Source organism: Stenella coeruleoalba, assembly GCF_951394435.1.
Source record: "Stenella coeruleoalba genome assembly, chromosome: 4".
Taxonomy (NCBI): Eukaryota; Metazoa; Chordata; class Mammalia; order Artiodactyla; family Delphinidae; genus Stenella; species Stenella coeruleoalba.
Genome location: NC_137149.1, coordinates 3,183,140 through 3,201,252, shown reverse-complemented (window position 1 = coordinate 3,201,252; position 18,113 = coordinate 3,183,140). Strand labels below are relative to the sequence as shown.

The window sequence follows — 18,113 nt, the reverse complement described above, 5'->3', positions numbered from 1 at the left end:
CCTCGCCAGCTCTGCTCCTCGCGCCAGCTGGGGCTTCAGGGAAGGCAGCAGTGGGGAGGCGCCCGAGGGAGGTGGGAGCACGCTCCCCTCAGTGTTTAGACCCTCTCTCTGCGCAGCCAGAGATCTGGGACACTGACATTCCCTGGGGACCTGCTGTGTGACAGTCCACGGAGGCCCGGTGCACATCCTGCATCTTCCCTATGCCAGGAGCAGCCCTGCTTGTTGACCAACTGCCTGCAGGCCCCCGGCTCAGTGGAGCCGGTGTTGTTAGCCCATTGCCTAGATGGGGAGACTGAGGCTCAGAGGGGCCGGCCTCCTGCCCACAGTCAGGCAGATGTGCGTGGGGGCTGGACTTGAGGTTAGAATCATGGTCTATCTGGCTCCAGGGCAGGAAGCGCCTGGTGTGTCGTCACGGGTCTGACGTTCACGGGCCTCCTGACTCATCCTCGCGGATGGCGAGTCGCAGATCGTGGGCCCCTCTTTGTGGCCGTGAAACGGGTCTAGACTTTATGACCTGGCCGAGGCCACAGCCAGGAGGTGGCACAGCTGGGATTCGACCCCGGCCCACCGCTGCGGCCGACCCCCGCCCCAGTCCTGAATGCCCGCTGCTGCGGCCGACCCCCGCCCCAGTCCTGAGCACCCGCCGCTCGCCTCCCTGCAGACACCCTCTGTTCGGCCGCAACGTGCCCCTGTCCAGCGGCTCAGGCTTCATCATGTCAGAGGCTGGTTTGATCGTCACCAACGCCCACGTGGTGTCCAGCACCAACACCGTCTCGGGCCGGCAGCAGCTCAAGGTGCAGCTGCAGAACGGTGACACCTACGAGGCCACCATCAAAGACATCGACAAGAAGTCGGACATCGCCACCATCAAGATCCACCCCAAGGTGAGTGGGCGGCAGGGGAGGGGGGCCCTTCCTGGGCGGCGGGGGAGGGGGGCCCTTCCTGGACCCCAGGGCTCTGAGACGCGCTGGCCCAGCCCTCCCGTCGGACGCTCGGAGGAACTGAGACCCCTGGGGACTGGCGATATGTCCCCAGTCTTGGGTCTAGTCAGACTAGAACCCGGGCGTCCGGACATCGCCCTGCGCTTCCCCTGAGCCGCCCGTGCAGGGCAGAGCTGGCTCTGTGCCGCCCGTAGCCACTCCCACACGGAGGGTCTCCGAGGCCCAGGACACTTCCGTTGTCCCTCCCGGGCCCATTCCTGGGGGTGCCACTGTCCCCGTGGGGGTGACAGAGGCCAGTGGGGAGCACTTGGGATACTTGTCCCCCTCCATCCCCCCACTTCCACATCGGCACCCCAGCTGAGCAGGCAGACCCACCCCGGGGCCACAGTGCTCCTCCGTGACTCCCACTGGCCATTTCTGGGAGGCCAGCCTGTGTACAGCCCCCCATCCCCACCATAGCCCTTGGCGGGAGGGGAGCCAGTGTCCGGCTATTTCAGAGGGGAAACTGAGGCCTGGGGAGTCAGGTGATTGCCCGAGGTCAGTCTAACCAAGGGTCCCACTCAGCTAAGTCCTAGACTCCCTCCAGCGAGTTTCTTGTCGTCCAGCGCTGTGGTCACGACTCTGTGGGCCACTGCGGGCTCACCGACGGTGACCTGTGCCCTACGTACGCCGTGAGGCCCCTGAGGGGCGGCCCGTCTGGGCTGGCGAGTCCAGCTTGCCTGCGTCTGAACCTGGTTTCTGCTCTCTCTGAATAAAGCTGCCAGCGCTTGAGATGATCGGTCTTTTGCACGGAGGTGTCCTCTTACCCGATCACGGGAGAGGAGGTTTAGCGGCTCCACGCCGCTATCCTAACGGAGACTCTTGCCCACTTTTGAGCCCTTTCCCAGTAGTTACTGAGTCTGGGAACACCATGTCCATCTCAAAGATGAGAAAACTGGGGCTGGGGGAGGAGGGATGTGCTCGAGGACAGAGGCTGGCACACTTCCGTGAAGCACCAGGTAGGAAACGATTTAGTCTTCACGGGCCCTGTGGTCTCTGTAGCAACTGCTCTGCACTGGACTGGGAAAATAGCCACAGGCCAGCTGGCTGAGCTGTGGTCCAAGAAAAGATTATTTACAGAAGAGGCTGCTGGATTGGGCTGGATTTGCCCAAGGGCCACAGTTTGCGACCCCTGCCCAAGGACCCCTGTGGGGAGAGGTAGAGCTGGATGAGACCCTAGGTCTGGCTGTCTCTGGGTCTCTCCCCTTCCAGGCACTGCAATCCCAGGGGGGGCAGGGGCGCACCCCAGCGGCCACCTGGGGCCAAAGATGCCAGCAGAGTCAGTAAGACCCAGGTGCCCCGGTGCCCAGAGATGCCCAGCGCCTGCAGCGGTTCTCATGACGGCAGGTCTGCCTCTTAGCCTCCGAGCCCTCACGTGGCATCACACCAAGCTCTGGGGAAAGCTGCCGACCCGCGTTGTCCCTCTGGGTCCTCACCCCGACTGCAGCGCCCCGTTCCTCCACCTGGGACCCTTCGTGCCACTCACTGAGGCTTCGCCGTCCAGCAGCACAGAAGGTGGCGCGTTGAGACCCCACGTCTCCCACGTGGGCACAGCCGCTTGGGGTCACCTTAACCCGCCCGGAGGTCCCCTCGCTCCGTTTACAGGCGTTTACCTTTCCACCTTTGTCGAGAGCTGCTGTGAAAAACAGGGGAAAATTCTTACTTGACGTGGTGGCACTGCATAAAAAGGGGAGACTCCTGACCTGGGAGCAGGGAGCAGAGGCCAGATGGAACCCACAGTGCCGAGGGTCCACGGTGCGGGAGCCTGCCCCCGACTTCCAGAGTTAGCCGAGGGCCCCGGGGTCTGAGCGCGGCCGTCCCCGGGGCTTCTCTTCCGTTTTCCATTGTGGGGTTCAGAAGCTCTACTCCCCTGCACAGTCAGCACATGGATTTCATGTTACTTAGTTCACCTGCAAGTTTGCTTCCTGCCGTTGCCTTTGTCACTGACGCACCATTGGTGGGGAAACTCCAGCACCTTGTAGAGAAGACTTTCATCTGGAAATAAGGACAGACCCACAGGAAGCTGCAGAAGTGGTGCTGAGGGGTCCCACGTGCCGCCCCTCCCCCCGGGGTGACGTCTGACATGAGGGGTGCAGCATCAAAACCAGGAAACCCTCCAAGCTCACGGGCATCTCCTCCTCTGAGCTTGCCCCCTGCAGCTTCCAGAACATGGAGACAGATAAGGCACGGCCCCTCTCAGAGCTCCCAGTCCAGCTGCAGAGTCAGACAGACAGACAGACAGAGAGGCCCCGCTGGCTCCAGGAGAAAACAGGAGAGGAGAGTGCGGGTGTCCTCGGCGTGCAGAGGCGGGACGGGGATGCAGAGCGTGGTTAAGTCGCTTTATCTGTCTGGCCTCAGCTTCCCTGTGTGTCTGTATTGGGAGGTCAGGTTGAGCTGCATCAGATTCCAAAACCAGTTTCGCGGGTCCCCACTGGGCTCCAGGGCTCGCGCAGACCCCATTCCACACGTCAGTGTGTGCATTTTCCGGGCGCTGCTGTCCATGGCTTTTGTCGGATTTTCAGAGGGATCTGGGACCATTGAACCACTGGGCTCAGTGACCCTGGAGGCCGTACCCCACTCGACCCTCTGTGCAGTCTCCCTATGACAGACCCCTGAGGCCCGCCCTAGGGAGACCTGTGGTTACTGGGGGGCTGAGCCCCTGCTCTGTGAACGCCAGCCCTGGGTCTCGTGGCCACCACGGGGCAGCCAGACTTTCCTTGGTCTGCAGCCCTGACTGATGGCTCTGTCCAGCTGCTCCAGGGACCACCCTGCCGGGGGCCTGGACGTGATCTGGCTCTGGTCCCACCAAAGGCCGACAGCTGAGCCCCCCCTCCCCGTGTCCTTCCCCCCTCCCCCCAGAAAAAGCTCCCGGCGCTGTTGCTGGGCCACTCGGCAGACCTGCGGCCCGGCGAGTTTGTGGTGGCCATTGGTAGCCCCTTCGCCCTGCAGAACACCGTGACCACGGGCATCGTCAGCACGGCCCAGCGGGACGGCCGGGAGCTGGGCCTCCGGGACTCAGACATGGACTACATCCAGACGGATGCCATCATCAACGTGAGCGTCCACCATAGCCACGGGGCCCTGTCCCAGAGCCCTCTCCATCCCCGGACGCACCCACGGGCTCTGGAGCTCTGACTCCCTGTGACTTCTACCCATGGGTGCCAGGCTGGCCCTGGGAGTTAGAGGCTGCTGCCCTGGCCCGGGACAGCCCTTCAGGGATATAGAGGCGTAGCCAAGGCCTCTGGAATACCTTTGCCCAAATACACAGCCCGGCCCGCATTGATTATTACTATTATTGTTATTATTACTATCATGCTGGGTGGCGGCTTTCGCATTCACAAAGCACTTTGACGCCCGGCGCCTGCCTCTCTGGCTTTGCCGTGGTTCAGACCCTCTTCTGGAAGCGTTAGTCTTTGAGAGACTCCTCGAGGCTGGCGGGGTGAGAAATGGTGCCCCATCCTGCGTCCGCCAGCTGCTGCTCCCCCTGTGGATGTGAGGCTGCAGGGAGCCATGAGGTCTGTGCAGACAGCCCTGGGCAGGTCAGACCCTGATGATCAGACGGCCGTGCACTTGGCCTGTGTGGGCCTCAGTTTTCTTATCTATGAAATGGGAGACGGTGATGAGGCCTTTCGACGTTGTCCGGGGATGACATTCGATTACATGTTTCTGTGCTGGTTGGAACGGTAGTTGGAAGAAAAAGCTTCAGGAGCCCTCGGGGTCGGGGGGCTCAGGGCACAGCTCATGTCGAATTGCTTCCCCCTGCAGTACGGGAACTCCGGGGGACCGCTGGTGAACCTGGTAAGTGTCCCCTAGAGCAGGGGCCTCGGGTTCTCGGGGGCTCTGCTCACATGGCGGGTGGGGCACAGCCTCGAGGCAGGCGTGGGACCCAGAACACGGCCAACAGCCTGGAGGCCCAGGAGGAGGATGTGACCCCGAGCATGTGCTGCCCCGTACCCCCAGGGGAGCTGGTGCTGTCAGAGGAGTGAGGGACACCCCAAGAACAGCAGCCCAGGCCGGGGCTGTGTGCCTGTGGTGGACCTGGGGCAGGGGACACAGGTTGGGGACGAGTCACCCCCTCTGGGTCCCCCTGTTGTCGTGTTGACAGGAGACGAGATGGGCGTGCCACGCACCTCGGCACCCAGGCTCCCTGGGTTTGGTCCCTGCGTCTGGGCCGTGTAAGGATAGACCAGACCAGCTGAGGTCCAGCCCTCTCTAAGACACAGATGCCTGTTCCCCCAGTGCCAGATCCCAGGGGAACGCCTTAGCCTTGCCATTCAGGCAGTACTCGGGAGGGGACCCATCCAAGGACGGGGTCAGGCAGGGACACACCCAAGCACGGTGTGAGGAGTAGGGAGGGCTCCAGAGGGACATCGGGCCGGGGGACCTGGCAGCTGACATGGGATCCGGGAGGGCTTCCTGGAGGCGGGAGCATCTCGTCTGGGCTGTGGGTGGATGGGGACGTGCAGGAGAAAGATATTCCAGGGCGAGGGCAGAGCACGGGCACGGGGTGGAGGCGTACAGGCAGGTGTCGCTGCTGGAGCAACAGGTGGGGAACAGTGCAGGGAGGCTGGTGCGCCACGTCCTGATGCGGAGGGTGCGTCTCCCCGCGCCCTGACAAGCCCTAGGCTCTTCCAGCAGTGCTGAGGCCATAGCGCTGGTGTTCAGGAAAGCTCGTGTGGGAGGACCTCAGGCCAGAGTTCAGGAGGCCACGCCCTGTGGTCCAGGCGGAGGGGGATGGGCATACAGGGCCAATGAGAGACTCTCCGTCCCTGGATCCTCTCCTGGCCTGGTCCTCCCACCTCACGGCTCCTAGGGAACAGGTGGGGACGGGCACTTGGGGGACCAGGCAGGCGAAGTATGCCTTTGTCCAAAGCTCTGCGGCAGGCCCCAGAGGGGACCCCTGGTGACCAGGCCAGGCCGTGGCCTGGGTGTCGTGTGCAGACGTCACCCCCGAGGTGAACAGGAGCGCCAGGGCAGGGGTGCCTGCCGGGCTGAGGGAGGGGCTAGGTCCAGGAGAGAGGCCTCAGGCTGCAGATCCGGCCAAGCTACGCCAGCCTCGTGGCGGGCAGGGCAGGGCAGGGTGGGCGCCTAGCTCCAAAGGGACAGAAAGGAGGGGGGATGCTGGGGCGGCCCTGGGCCCCCTTGCCCCCCCCGCTTCTAGAAGGCGGGGTTGGGGGGTCCCACAGTCCTCACCACGTCCCTCTTGGCCTCAGCCCCTTGGAATGCTGCCTGGGGGTGTCCTCGGTCAGTGGGCTCTGCTTCTCAGGGGCAGACTGCAAGCCTCCCCGGCCGACACTCTCCAGCGATGGGGGCGGGGTCAGCTCTGGAGGCAAATGGCGGGAGAGGTGGGGGTCCCTGACCCAGGTGTGAACCCCAGAGCACCTTTTCGGAGCTTCTCAGGGAGGGTGCTGATGGCCAGGATCCCCTCTGGGAGCCGAGCCGCGGACACGCTGCTCTGCCGCTGAGGGCAGAGGTCGCCTGGGCTCCCCGAGTGACCACCCTCTCTGATCACCTGCCCAGGACGGCGAGGTCATTGGCATCAACACGCTCAAGGTTGCGGCCGGCATCTCCTTCGCCATCCCCTCAGACCGCATCACGCGCTTCCTCACGGAGTTCCAGGACAAGCACGGCAAAGGTACGCGGCTCCCACGTGGAGGCAGGGAGGCTGTCCCAGGGCTGAGCCCACAGCCTCCCGCCGGGCCAGGAGATCCTGTGGTGCTGTGTGCCCACGCTCACTCCTGACCCCCTCCTGATGTCCCGAGACCCCCGCCCCGGGATACCTCAGCCTCTTTCAGGACTTCCACTTCATGGCCGCGTTCACCCCTACCCCTCCAGACTGGCCCCTCTGGCTGGGGAGCATCAACCTCACCTCCCCCCTCCAGGGGTTTGGCACCTGGGCTTCGCTCGTCTGGGCTGCTCTGTAGTTGTCAGAACCCAGTGCTTCCTTCCTTCCATCACCTCACCCACCCACCCACCCATCTGCCCACCCACCCACCCATCCCTTCACCCACCAACACACCCATCCCTTCATCCACCAACACACCCATCCATTCACCCACCAACACACCCATCCTTTCACCCACCAACACACCCATCCATTCACCCACCAACACACCCATCCATTCACCCACCAACACACCCATCCCTTCACCCACCAACACACCCATCCATTCACCCACCCACCCACCCATCCCTTCACCCACCAACACACCCATCCCTTCACCCACCAACACACCCATCCCTTCACCCACCCACCCCCCATCCAACCATCCATTCTTCTACCCACCCACCCATCCGTGCACCCACTCATACATCCATCCATCTAGCCTTCCTTTCTTCCTTCCTTTTCCTTCTTTCTTTCCTTCCATCCCTCCTTCCTTCTGTTCATCCATCCACCTATTCACCCTTCCTTCCTTCCACCCATCCACCTGCCCATCCACGAGTCCTCCCTCTTCCAGCCCTCTGGCCATGCAGACTGCCGAGCAGCGTAGCCTCTACTCTGGGGGAGCAGAGCCCGAGGTCCTGATCCTTGGGCATCACCCTCTTCTCATCCTCCATCTCCTCCCCCCATCCACACGGGCACGTCCCGCCCACCCTGCCTGCTCCCAGATGGCCACGAGCATCTGTCTGGGAGAGGCCTTGACAAGGCCAGGTGACTGTCCCCTGTCCCTAGTAAGGACAGGCCAGCCGCTTTCCCAGAGTCGGTGGTCACAGCCACTCTCCAGAGGAGGGCCACGTTTCTAATCTCAGGACCTTTCCTGGCGGCCTCCACCTTCCCACCATTCTCTTCACCTGAGCAACTTCTCCTTCCGCCCAATTTGTCTCCCATGACCCCTCGTGGCCAGCGCCCAGACCTGACTCAGCCCTACTGCTCACACCTTCATGTTGCTCCCTCTCTCCTCCCAGCCCCTTCGCCAGCAGTCCACTGAGGGCAGGGGGATTTCTTCATGCTTGCCCCATCCTGCACGCCCCCACCAGCCAAGTGTACAGACTCCAGTACAGCCCAGACCAGGGCTAAGAGGACTGGTCCCATGGAGAACCGCAGTTGAGGACCCCGTTTGGTTCATCCGTGTCCCTTATGTGAAGACAGCCTGAAGCCAGGGCACAGCCAGTCTTCCTTAAAGAAGCTGAAGGCTTCTGTTGGCCAGGGGATCATCTCACCTCTTGAGCCCTTTTCTCCTTGGCTGCTAGGAAGCTCAGAACTTGATCCAGGGCTGCACCTTCGTACCACACTTGGTTTTTTCTCTAATAACCAAGTTTTCCAGTTTAATTTTCCTCTGCTCCAGGGGTGCCTTTGACTTTGGCCACCTTCCTGGAAATCAGTGGGGCTGTACTTGGCACAGATTGAGCTGTGAGGTGACTGATTTGTTGGAAGTGGGGTGATAACATCCTCTTCTTTTTTCTCTCTTCCTCTGTTGTTGTACAGGGACTGTCCCCATCCTTTGTTGTACGGGGACTGTCCCCATCAGCACTGACCTCACCCCAGGCCCCAGGGAACACTCGTCCCCTGTCCCCAGAGCTGTCACCTCCCTGAGGACATGTGGACTAATGAAAGAGCCCAACAAGTTTTAGCTGATTGACTGAATTTATAATTTTAAAGCCTTCTGAAATTGACTGATATTCACTTTTAGGTATTTTTTTTTAAATAAAAATACCAAATCATCCAAACCCAGTTAATCTAAATTTCTTTAAGACTGACATCTTTTTATTACAGTGAGGGAATGTTAGTTAAGGTGCACTTCTTGTTTCCATCTAGGGGTTGGGGGGCAGAGGCCTCTGGGGGACTTTCAAGGTAAGAGTGGCCCCAGGAGTGTCTGGGGGTTCAGCCAGCCTTAGGACTAACGTGTACCCACAGCGGGTGATTGAGTTAGTGGGCTGGGCCATCCTAGGTGTGTCCGCCCGGAAGGTACGCAGATAGTACACAAACTTACGCCCAGGACTGAGGGGCAGAAAAACAATGGTTCAGCTCGACTCCCTGAGTCATGTGTGACCCTGGACTTGTCCTGTCCTTCCTGGAAGCCTCAGAGAGTTGGAGAGGGAGGAAGCGGAAGAGGGCCAGTTATGCTTACACATAAGTCTAACCCTGACCACACTCGCCACTGTCGTTCACCATGGTCTAGGAAGTCCTAGCCATAATAATTAAATGAAAAAAAGAAAAAAAAGAAAGAAAGAAGAGGAATCTAGTGGCGGAGGAAAAAGGAAAACTGTCACTCTGTAGATGACGTGCTACTCTATATAGCAAATGCTGAAGGCAACACCCCAAAACAAATAGATCCCGTCAGAAAACTCAGTTAAGTTGCAGGATACAACAGTAATCTACAGAGTCCATTTTGGGGAGACAAGAGTCCATGCCGGAGACCAGTGAGGGGCCCACAGCAGCCTTTCTGGTGGCCAGGCTCGGGGGGTGGCAGCTGTGGGGTGAGGGCTGGTTGGGTCCGGGATCTATTTTGAACTTGGAGCCAATAGGACCCGCTGGACGCTGGGGTGAGTGAGGGGCATTTCCTGGGATGGGGGCCCTTGGGCAAATCAGAGATTAGTCTTGATGCCGAGAAGCCCAGGTGTGAGCATCGCTCTCGTGTCTGTTTGTTTGTTGAAGTGAGAGTCAGTTCATGGGGCCTACGGTTGACCATGGAAAATGTACCCTTGGGTGCATTTCTCCTTCCCCGGAGAGCATCCGCCCCCTTCAGGCCATCACTTCCCCTCCCCGCCCGCATTGTTGTTTTGTTACCGTCTTTGATGTACTTGCCTCACTTTGGGTCAGCGTGGTTCCGTGACATGTTTAGAAGGAAACAGGGCACCCAGCCTCCCTCCAAGCCTTGTTTCCAGCACGCGACACGCATCACTTAGGTGATTTTCCAATAAGGACGGGAAGACGAAGGGTTGCAGTTATGATTCTGTTTCTGGAGAGCCCGCGAGTGGGCGTGGCCCGCTGCTCCGGGGTCGGTGGAGGGTGAGGAATCTCCTGCCCCAGGAGATCCAACAGGACAGCCACTGGCCTCAGGTGACCCTGGGCTACGCTTCTCGAAGCCGCGGGTTTCTTCCTCTTTGGTAAGCGTGACCTTGGGGCTGTGAGCGAAGCTGACCAGTGGCCGGTACTCATGCCGGGAGCAGGTTGGAGGGCTGAGGCCTCAGTGCCGGGCCCCACCGCTTTCCTCTGAGGACCTCATCCAGTCTTGTGGATTTAAGTGCCACCTAGAGTGACTCCCCCAAATTTACATCTCCAGCCTGACCCCCTCCCCAAACCCTAGTCTCAGATGTACAACTGCTTGTCACCCCCACACACACAAGCTGTGCGTCCCCATCGCCATTCCCCTTCTCAGTTACGGCAGCTCCATCCTTCCAGATTTTCCACCTGCATCCAGTCCATCAGCCAGCCCCGCTGGCCCTATCTTGGGGATCAGTCCGTCCCCTACTGCTCTCTTGCCATCTCCAGCTCCACCCCCCAAGCCAGCCACCAGGGACACTCACCTCCTCTCTGCTCCTCTGTCCATGCCCTTGCCCCCCACAGACTCTTCCCACTGCCAGAGGAGGTTCTTGCAGAATTTAAGGCAGACCGTGGCGTGTCTCTGTGCAAACCCTCCTCAGGCTCCACCTCACTGGGAGTAAAACCCAAAGCCCAGCAGATCGATGGGGTCAGGGCTCCCATGTGCTCTGACCTCAACTCCCACATCTCCCAACATCTCCCGTGTTCCAGGGTTCCACCATCTGGAACATCCATCCATCTTCCTTGCTGAAATGTCTGTTTACATAATATGCCCATTTTTAAAACTGGAGTTGTTCGTGTTCTTAAGTTTTGAGAATTCTTTATATATTCTGGACAGGATCCCTTTGTCAGATAAATGAACTGCAAATATTTTCTCCTGCTGGCTTGTCTTTTCATTCTCTTAAGAGCAGAAGTTTTGTGAATTTTGACGAAGTCTGATTTACCAATTTTTGTAAATGGGTTGTGAGTCTAGTGTTATATGAAAGAAATCTTTGCTAACCAAAGGTCCAGGAAGGTTCTCTCTTACATTTTCTTCCAAAAGTTTTACTTTGTGAGGTTTTAGACTTAGGACTATTATGTGCTTTGAATTAATTTTTAAAAATAGTGCCAAGGGGGCTTTCCTGGTGGCGCAGTGTTTGAGAGTCCGCCTGCCGATGCAGGGGACACGGGTTCGTGCCCCGGTCTGGGAAGATCCCACGTGCCACGGAGCGGCTGGGCCCGTGAGCCATGGCCGCTGAGCCTGCGCGTCCGGAGCCTGTGCTCCGCAACGGGAGAGGCCACAACAGTGAGAGGCCCGCGTACAGAAAAAAAAAAAACAAAGATGGGTTATTTAGAAATATATATTTGGTTTCTAAGTTATTGGGAATCTTGTAGATACCTTTCTATTAGTGATTTCTAGTTTAATTCCATTGTGGCCAGAGAGCATATTTTTATGATACGACATTTTAAAAATGTACTGAAACTTGTTTATGGTTTAAAATATGTAAATTCTATTTCTGGGTCTAAGTCATAGGCTGGGGCAGCTGGGAGCATAGAGGTACCATCTTAGCCTATTAGGCGTACAGTGCTCCAACCAGAGGGCCTGCCGCATGGTCAGAGCTCACTGGGTATTATCGATTAATATATTATTTATGGAGAAGGCTGGGGAAGGTGACTAGTTCAGACCAGAGGAAGGTGACTTTGGGGAGCCTGTGGGCTGGAGGCTGGAGAGAAGAGCCCCACTGTCTGCTGGGGTTTGGATGTGGGGCTTAGCAGGAGAGCCGGTGTCAGAGCTGAGGTGGTTGGATGGTGCCTGAGAGGGTGAGGGTGGGCACGAAGCCACAAGATTAGAGCCAGGACGTCTCCCAGCCCCTCAAGAACAGCCAAGTGGAGAGAGGAAACTCTAGGTGATCACAAGGGGGCTGGGCTGGTCCAAGCAAGGCGGCTCCCGCTGCCTTCTACTACTGGTGTAGCGGGTGGGGGACTTCTGCCCCTGCCCGGCTCCTTGGCGGGGACAGAGACTTCCACGGAGGCTCTAACCAAGTCCCGACGTGCTCGGTTTCTAGACTGGAAGAAGCGCTTCATTGGCATACGAATGCGGACCATCACACCCAGGTGAGTGCCGAAGGACGCTGCCCCCGCCACCCCTCCGTTCTCATCCCTCACCTCGAGCTTCCTCCCAGACCCTGGCCCCAACATGCCCGGCCACCCGCAGGTGCTCCAGCAGGCCAGACACACTCAGGCTTCTGAGCCTTTTTCAGGCCGGTCCCTCTGCCTGGAATGCCTTTCCCCCTTTGCCTGATAGGTTCCTTTGGCTTCCGTAGGACTCCATTCAGGTGCCCCTCCTCCAGGAAGCCTCCCAGATGAGCTTCCTGTGGCTTCCATAACAAATTACCACAAACTCGGAGGCTCAAAACAATAGAAGTTCATTCTCTCACAGTTCTGGAAGCCCACAGTCCCAAATCAAGGTGTCAGCAGGGCTGCACTCCCCCCGGCCGCTCCAGGGGAGGATCTTCCTTGCACCTCCCAGCTTCTGGTGGTTCCAGGTGTCTCTTGGACTGTAGCTGCAGCTCTGCAGGCTCTGCCATCCTCATCGCATGGCGTCTTCTTCCTGTGTGTCTGTGTCCAGTCTCCCTCTTATTTCTCTTATTAAAACACCAGCCATTGGATTAAGGGCCCACTCTAAGTCAGGCTGATCTCATCTAGAGATTCTTAACCAACCATGTCTGCAAAGACCCTATTTCCAAACAACGTCACGTTCTGAGGCCCTAGGTGGGCATCAGTTTTGGGGGCGGGGGGGACACTATTCTACCTCCCCAGGTGCCTCCTCTTCTCTTGCAAAGCTGTGCTTCCCTCGCCAGCATCGCCTTGGTCCCGTGGTGTCAGAATCGCCCATCCTCAACCTTGACCATGAGCTCCTTGGGAGCGGGGACTGGGTCCTGCTCATCTGTCTGCTCCCCCCACCCCTCCCAGGACCCGGTCTACAGCAGAGTGGGTGCCTGGAAATACTAAGTGAGTGAAATAGAGAAGGGGGTGGGGAAGAGGAGGGAGAGAGAGGAAGGAAAGGAAGCTGAAGGGAGGAAAATGCAACATCAGGTCCAAGGTTTGAAGAAGGAAGAGGTCTCTGCACTGGGGAGCTCTGGGAAGAGGTAAGCTCACCTGACTCACCCTCCTGCCCACTCAGTCCCTAAAATGACCTTCTTCCTGTTTCAGCAACCGTTCACCTAGGGAATAGGTCTGAAAGCAATTCAGAATCAAGACCGATATGCCAATTTGTCTTCTAAAGGGGTTCTTTCCGTCTCCCTATCACCCACCCGCTCATCCGTCACACCGTCCGTCCAGTCGTCTGTCTCTCCACAGCATCATTCACCCAGTGTCTGTTCATCCTCCTCTACCTTTCCTTCCTTCCTCATCCTTCCTCCCCCCCATCCTCCCATCCGTCTGTCCATCACCCTCCCCTCTTTACACTTCTGACCATCCACCTTCACCAAGGTTTCTCTTGAGGAGCCCACGTTGAGTAGGGGACACAGGCAAGGATCAGTGACAACCCAGAGTGGTCAGTGGCAGGACAGGGCAAGGTGGGAGCCCAGAGGAGACGCCTGGTCTGGCCCGGGTGGTGGAGAGAAGGAAGAGTCCGTTTGGAGGCTCAGAAGGAGTGCCTTAACCGTGGAACTGCCTTTTCAGTTTGGTGGAGGAATTGAAGGCCAGCAACCCAGACTTCCCGGCGGTCAGCAGTGGGATTTACGTGCAAGAGGTTGTCCCAAATTCACCTTCTCAGAGGTAGGCTTCACCGGAGGAAGCAGGGAGACTGGGCAGGTGGAGGCAGGGCCTGGGCTGGGCCTCACTGATGCGCACGACCTTTAGCTTCCTGGCAGCATGACGCAATGTGGAGTGGCAGGTGGGACTCCGGCCAGTCCTTTAAGCCAGAGGCAGGCTGGAGAGGTGAAGGCCATGCCCTTCCTTGGCCCAGAATGTCCTTTCCTTGGGTCTGGGGAGACAGAGTAGCAGAGGTCACCCCGAGCTGCGTCAGCCTGGCTCTCACCAGCCCCGTGGGCCAGCCTGGGTCTCTCTGGGCCAGTGTTCTCATCTACAAAATGGGCATGATTCAACCTACTCTTCCTGTCCCGTGAGACATTGTCAAGATCAAATGAGATAAAGCCTTGTTTTCTTGGAAACCACCAACTACTAGAGAAAGGTCAATTGTTGCAGCACTGTGGGCTGAGGCAGGCAGTGCGGTGGGTGGGGTCTGACGCACTTGCACGGCTGATCTGTGCCCTGGAGCAGCTCTGAGCAAGGCCTACCCCTCCTCTGCCTCAGGGCTGCATCTGTGCAGTGGGCGGGCTGCAGCAGATCCCGCTTTTAACTGTAACCCCGGGAGCTGGAGATGGTCCACGCTGAGATCTCGGGCTGCTGGAAAGGGTGAGGGCAGAGTGCGGACTGGAGCCGGGCAGGTGGGCCCCCCAGCCCCCGTGGCCCCTGCAACCCAACAGGACGCCTCCTTTCTGTTTTGTGTGCTGGGCTGGAAGACGCGGACCCCTTGTGTCCTTCCGCCGTGAACACAGTACACGTGCTCAGCCCGCAGCCGACCTGCAGTAAGAATTGTTGCAATACCGATCCGTGAATCCATGAAAGCCAAAGAGTAACCACCGCAGCTCAAGCTCTTTATTCCGAGTTGCCGCACCCCGCGATTCAGCAGACAGCGGTCACCGAGAGCGGCCGCACGCAGGGCACCCCAGAGCCAGACGGGAGCTCTGTGGCGATGGTGGCTGCCGCCGGCCAAGGCTGCACGTGAGCTGTGCGTTCCACGTGCATCATCTCAGTCAATCCTCACTGCAGCCTGGGACACGCAGGCTGCTGCTCTCGCCCCATTGCTCAGATGGGAAGGCTAAGGCTTGGCAAAGTCGCTCCTCCGAGGTCACACGGCCCACGTGTGTGGATCTGGGCGCTATCACCCATGCATCTAACCACGGTGCCACCCCGCCCGCCCTCTGGGGGGAGGGGAAGGTCACAGCGAGTCAGGTGCAGAAAGGGGGGGCCAGCCCAGCTCGCTCTGTCTCTGATGGGAAAATCTTACGTTAGAATCAACCCCCTGGACCTCGTAATTTGCAAATCATGTTCCCACGTAGGGCTGTAGATGTGGAAACCGAGGCTCGAAGGGGCAGAGCACCTGGCCCAAGGCAGCCCAGCGAGGGAGGCTGCAGCCAGAACGTGACCCCAGCCCTTCTGATGTACAGAAGTAGACCGAGAAGGCGCTAGTCCGTTGCAGGACAGTGCTTTCCGTCTGCTGTGAGAGCCTTGCGGTCAGGGCCGTGTCCTTCCCTGTTGAAATGAATTTTCCTAATGTGCTGCTGTTGAAGCCCACTGTGCCCAGACCCGGGCCCGGGCCTCTCGGGGCGGTGCTGTGACCACGTGTCTCTCCTGTTGGCAGAGGGGGCATCCAGGATGGCGACATCATCGTCAAGGTCAACGGGCGCCCTCTGGCCGACTCGAGCGAGCTGCAGGAAGCCGTCCTGACCGAGTCGCCGCTGCTGCTGCAGGTGCGGCGGGGGAACGACGACCTGCTCTTCAGCATTGTGCCCGAGGTCGTCCTGTGAGGGTGGGGCCCCCTCCCTCCATCGCCGCCGGAGCCTGCAGCCGGGACAGGGGCCAGCAGACGGGCTCCGCCCGGAGCCGCTGCCTCCCTTGGGGTCAGGACCAAGGACCGAGGTCGGTCCTCAGCAGAGCCAGAGGCCTCCTCCCGGCCGTCCAGGGCCAGAGCCACGGGCTGGGCTTGGCCAGGGGTCCGCATCTCAGCCTTCTGGGAGGACTGGCCCCAGCATCACGGTGCCCCTGGGGGCAGCCCAATGTCCCCCCCGCCCACCAAATGCTCCTGAGGGCCCTTCCAAGTTCCCAGATCTAGAAAACTCTTCTATTTGCCCGGAGGAAGTCCCATCCTCTCTCCCGCCTTCCTGCCTTTGCACCTGTTGATAGGATACCTCTCTCTGGAATGCCCGCTGCCCCACCCGTCCCCTCACTGACTCTCACCTGTTCAGGTCTCAGCCCCCCAGCCTCCTTCTCTCCCAGGTGCGCCTCCCTGGCCTCCCACACCCAATAGCACAGCGCCCACCATGTTGAATGACCAGGGCTGTCTGCCCGGCCAATCTGCTCCCCTTGAGGAGTCAGGTGTGGCGGTTCTGGCCCGGAGTTGGCACCGCGGGATGTCCCCTGGCCGTCCAGCTAAGCCCCAGGGCTTGGCGATGAGGTCCGCCTTCCCAGGCGCAAGAGAAGCTGGCAGGGAGCAGAGCGTGTCTGACCCCCTGGAAGACCGCCCGTCCTCCGGGAGGGGCCCCTGGGGTGGAGGGCGGAGGGCAGAGGAAGCTGGGACCTGCGGGGGGGAGGGGAGGGGAGGGCTGAGCCGGCTACACCTCCCCTGGCTGTTCTGTGCAGCGGGACTCACGGCATCGCCCAGGAGCAGGCGAGGTGCCCCCTCTCCGCGGGGAGCCTGTTTCCAGGTGCAGCCGGTCCCCCATGTTGCTTGTACTGTATGTTTCTCTACTGTATGGGAATTAAAGTTTACAAGCACATGGCCCCGTGCCAGCAGGGGCGTCTGGGGCAGCCCACCCGCCGCTGTGCAGCTTCTCCTGACCCAGAGCTGACACATCAGTGGGCACGGAGACCCGGGCCTAACCGCCTGGAGCACCCAGGCATCGCCACGCCCCAGCCGCCCCACCACTCAGCCCTGGCTCCCCACTTGCTCCCAGCCCCCCGGTCCCCGGCAAGACCCCTCCCTTCCCCGTGTCGTGGCCTCTCCCCCCAGGCAGCAGGGTCCTGAGACCTCCGAACTCCTGGCAGTCGGGCAGAGCCCTTGGAGAGGCGCCTGGCTGGCAGCGGCGAGTCCGCTGAGTGTGCAGTGTGTGCCCGGCCAGGCCGTGTGATAAAGGCTTCCCTGCATCTGTGCTGTGTCATCCTCACTGCAGAGACCACCCAGCAACAGGGGATGAGGCAGAACAGGAGAGACACAGCTCGCTGCCCAGGGACACCGCAGGGGCTGCCCAGGGATGGCGGGAGCTGTGAACTTGCCCAGGGCCAGCTCCCAGGGTCACAAGTGGGGTTGTGAGGGTGAGGGGCGCCCATCAGGGCTGAGAGGGAGGGGCCCAGCCCTGTGTTCTGGACCACCGGCCCGGAAGGATCAAGTTCCCTTGGTTCCAAACCTTACAGCGCGGCAGGGTCTGCCGCCAGCCGGCCTCTGTGTGACCGCCGCCACCTTCTGCCTCGGGGGTGGGGCGGGGGAGTGACCTCAGACTGCAGACTGCAAGCTTTTCCGAGCTCCGAGAGCCTGGGGTTCAGTAGGTCCAGACTTAAATGACCCGCCACGGGGCGAATTTCAGGAGGTGGTCTCAGACGGCCATGGCGGCAGCCGGAATCACGCTCAGTACCTAGAAGGGCTCACGGGAGGTGCGTGGAGACAGGCACGCCGGGCGCTGGAGATGCTGAGTGTGGCCAGCTGGCTGGCTGGGGGAAGGGAAATCGGACCAAGAATCACTCAGCACCCACACTCAGAAGAGAACCAGAAACTGTCACAGGCGGCTTTTTAATGAGGGCTCTGGGATCTGGTTCACCATCCCAGTTTTGCAATCCCAGGGCTCAGATGATGTGAACTAAGCACCCTTCTCAGTCCCCACCCCTGGGCCGTACCCAGGCCCTGCTGGGGAAGGAGGGGGCCAGGCATAGAAGCAGCCCTGCAAGGCACCTCCCACCCCTACCAAGCCGTGGTCCCCACTGCCCGCCGGTCCGCCCGCCCCCTCCCGTCCACCCTGAGCTGGACTCCACAGTTACAGCCCATCCCAGTGCCAGCATCCTCCGAAAACGTCAGAGCACGGCCCCAGAGCCTGGTTCAGCCCACGCCGCGGGGCTGCCTGCCTCCCAGCCAGCCCCCGTCCCTCCCCTCCCATCCAGAGTGGGTGGGCCACAGCGTCCCCACAGAGCAGGCCCCGTGCCACCCCACCCCTCAGCCGAGAACAGCCCGAACGTCCGAAGTCTGTCCACCCTCTGGGGTCTCTGCTCTCGCTCCCACCGGGCAGGCCCCCTGCTTTGCACACTTGCAACGGCCCGCGCAGCGTGGTCCTTGCTCTCCGTCTTCAGCCGTCCTGAGCACGTGCCCAGCGGCCACTTGGTCCCCCCTGAGAGTAAGG

General features: G+C 60.1%; 1 protein-coding gene across 4 annotated transcripts in view; it reads left to right on the top strand.

The window, feature by feature from the left end:
* Positions 1-16,258, top strand: part of HTRA3 (HtrA serine peptidase 3) — a 29,718-nt gene extending 13,460 nt beyond the window's left edge. The window contains exons 3-9 of one of the 4 annotated variants that reach the window (XM_079919724.1): positions 662-884; positions 3,840-4,034; positions 4,746-4,778; positions 6,501-6,615; positions 12,009-12,057; positions 13,627-13,722; positions 15,371-16,258. In XM_079919724.1, coding sequence (XP_079775850.1) covers positions 662-884; positions 3,840-4,034; positions 4,746-4,778; positions 6,501-6,615; positions 12,009-12,057; positions 13,627-13,722; positions 15,371-15,536 — 877 coding nt within the window. In that variant the 3' untranslated portion in view covers positions 15,537-16,258. Of the gene's footprint in view, positions 1-661; positions 885-3,839; positions 4,035-4,745; positions 4,779-6,500; positions 6,616-7,886; positions 8,535-12,008; positions 12,058-13,626; positions 13,723-15,370 lie in introns of those variants that run through there. The other 3 variants (XR_013828088.1, XM_079919725.1, XM_079919726.1) reach the window with 3 other exon arrangements.
* The last annotated feature ends 1,855 nt before the right edge of the window (positions 16,259-18,113 follow it).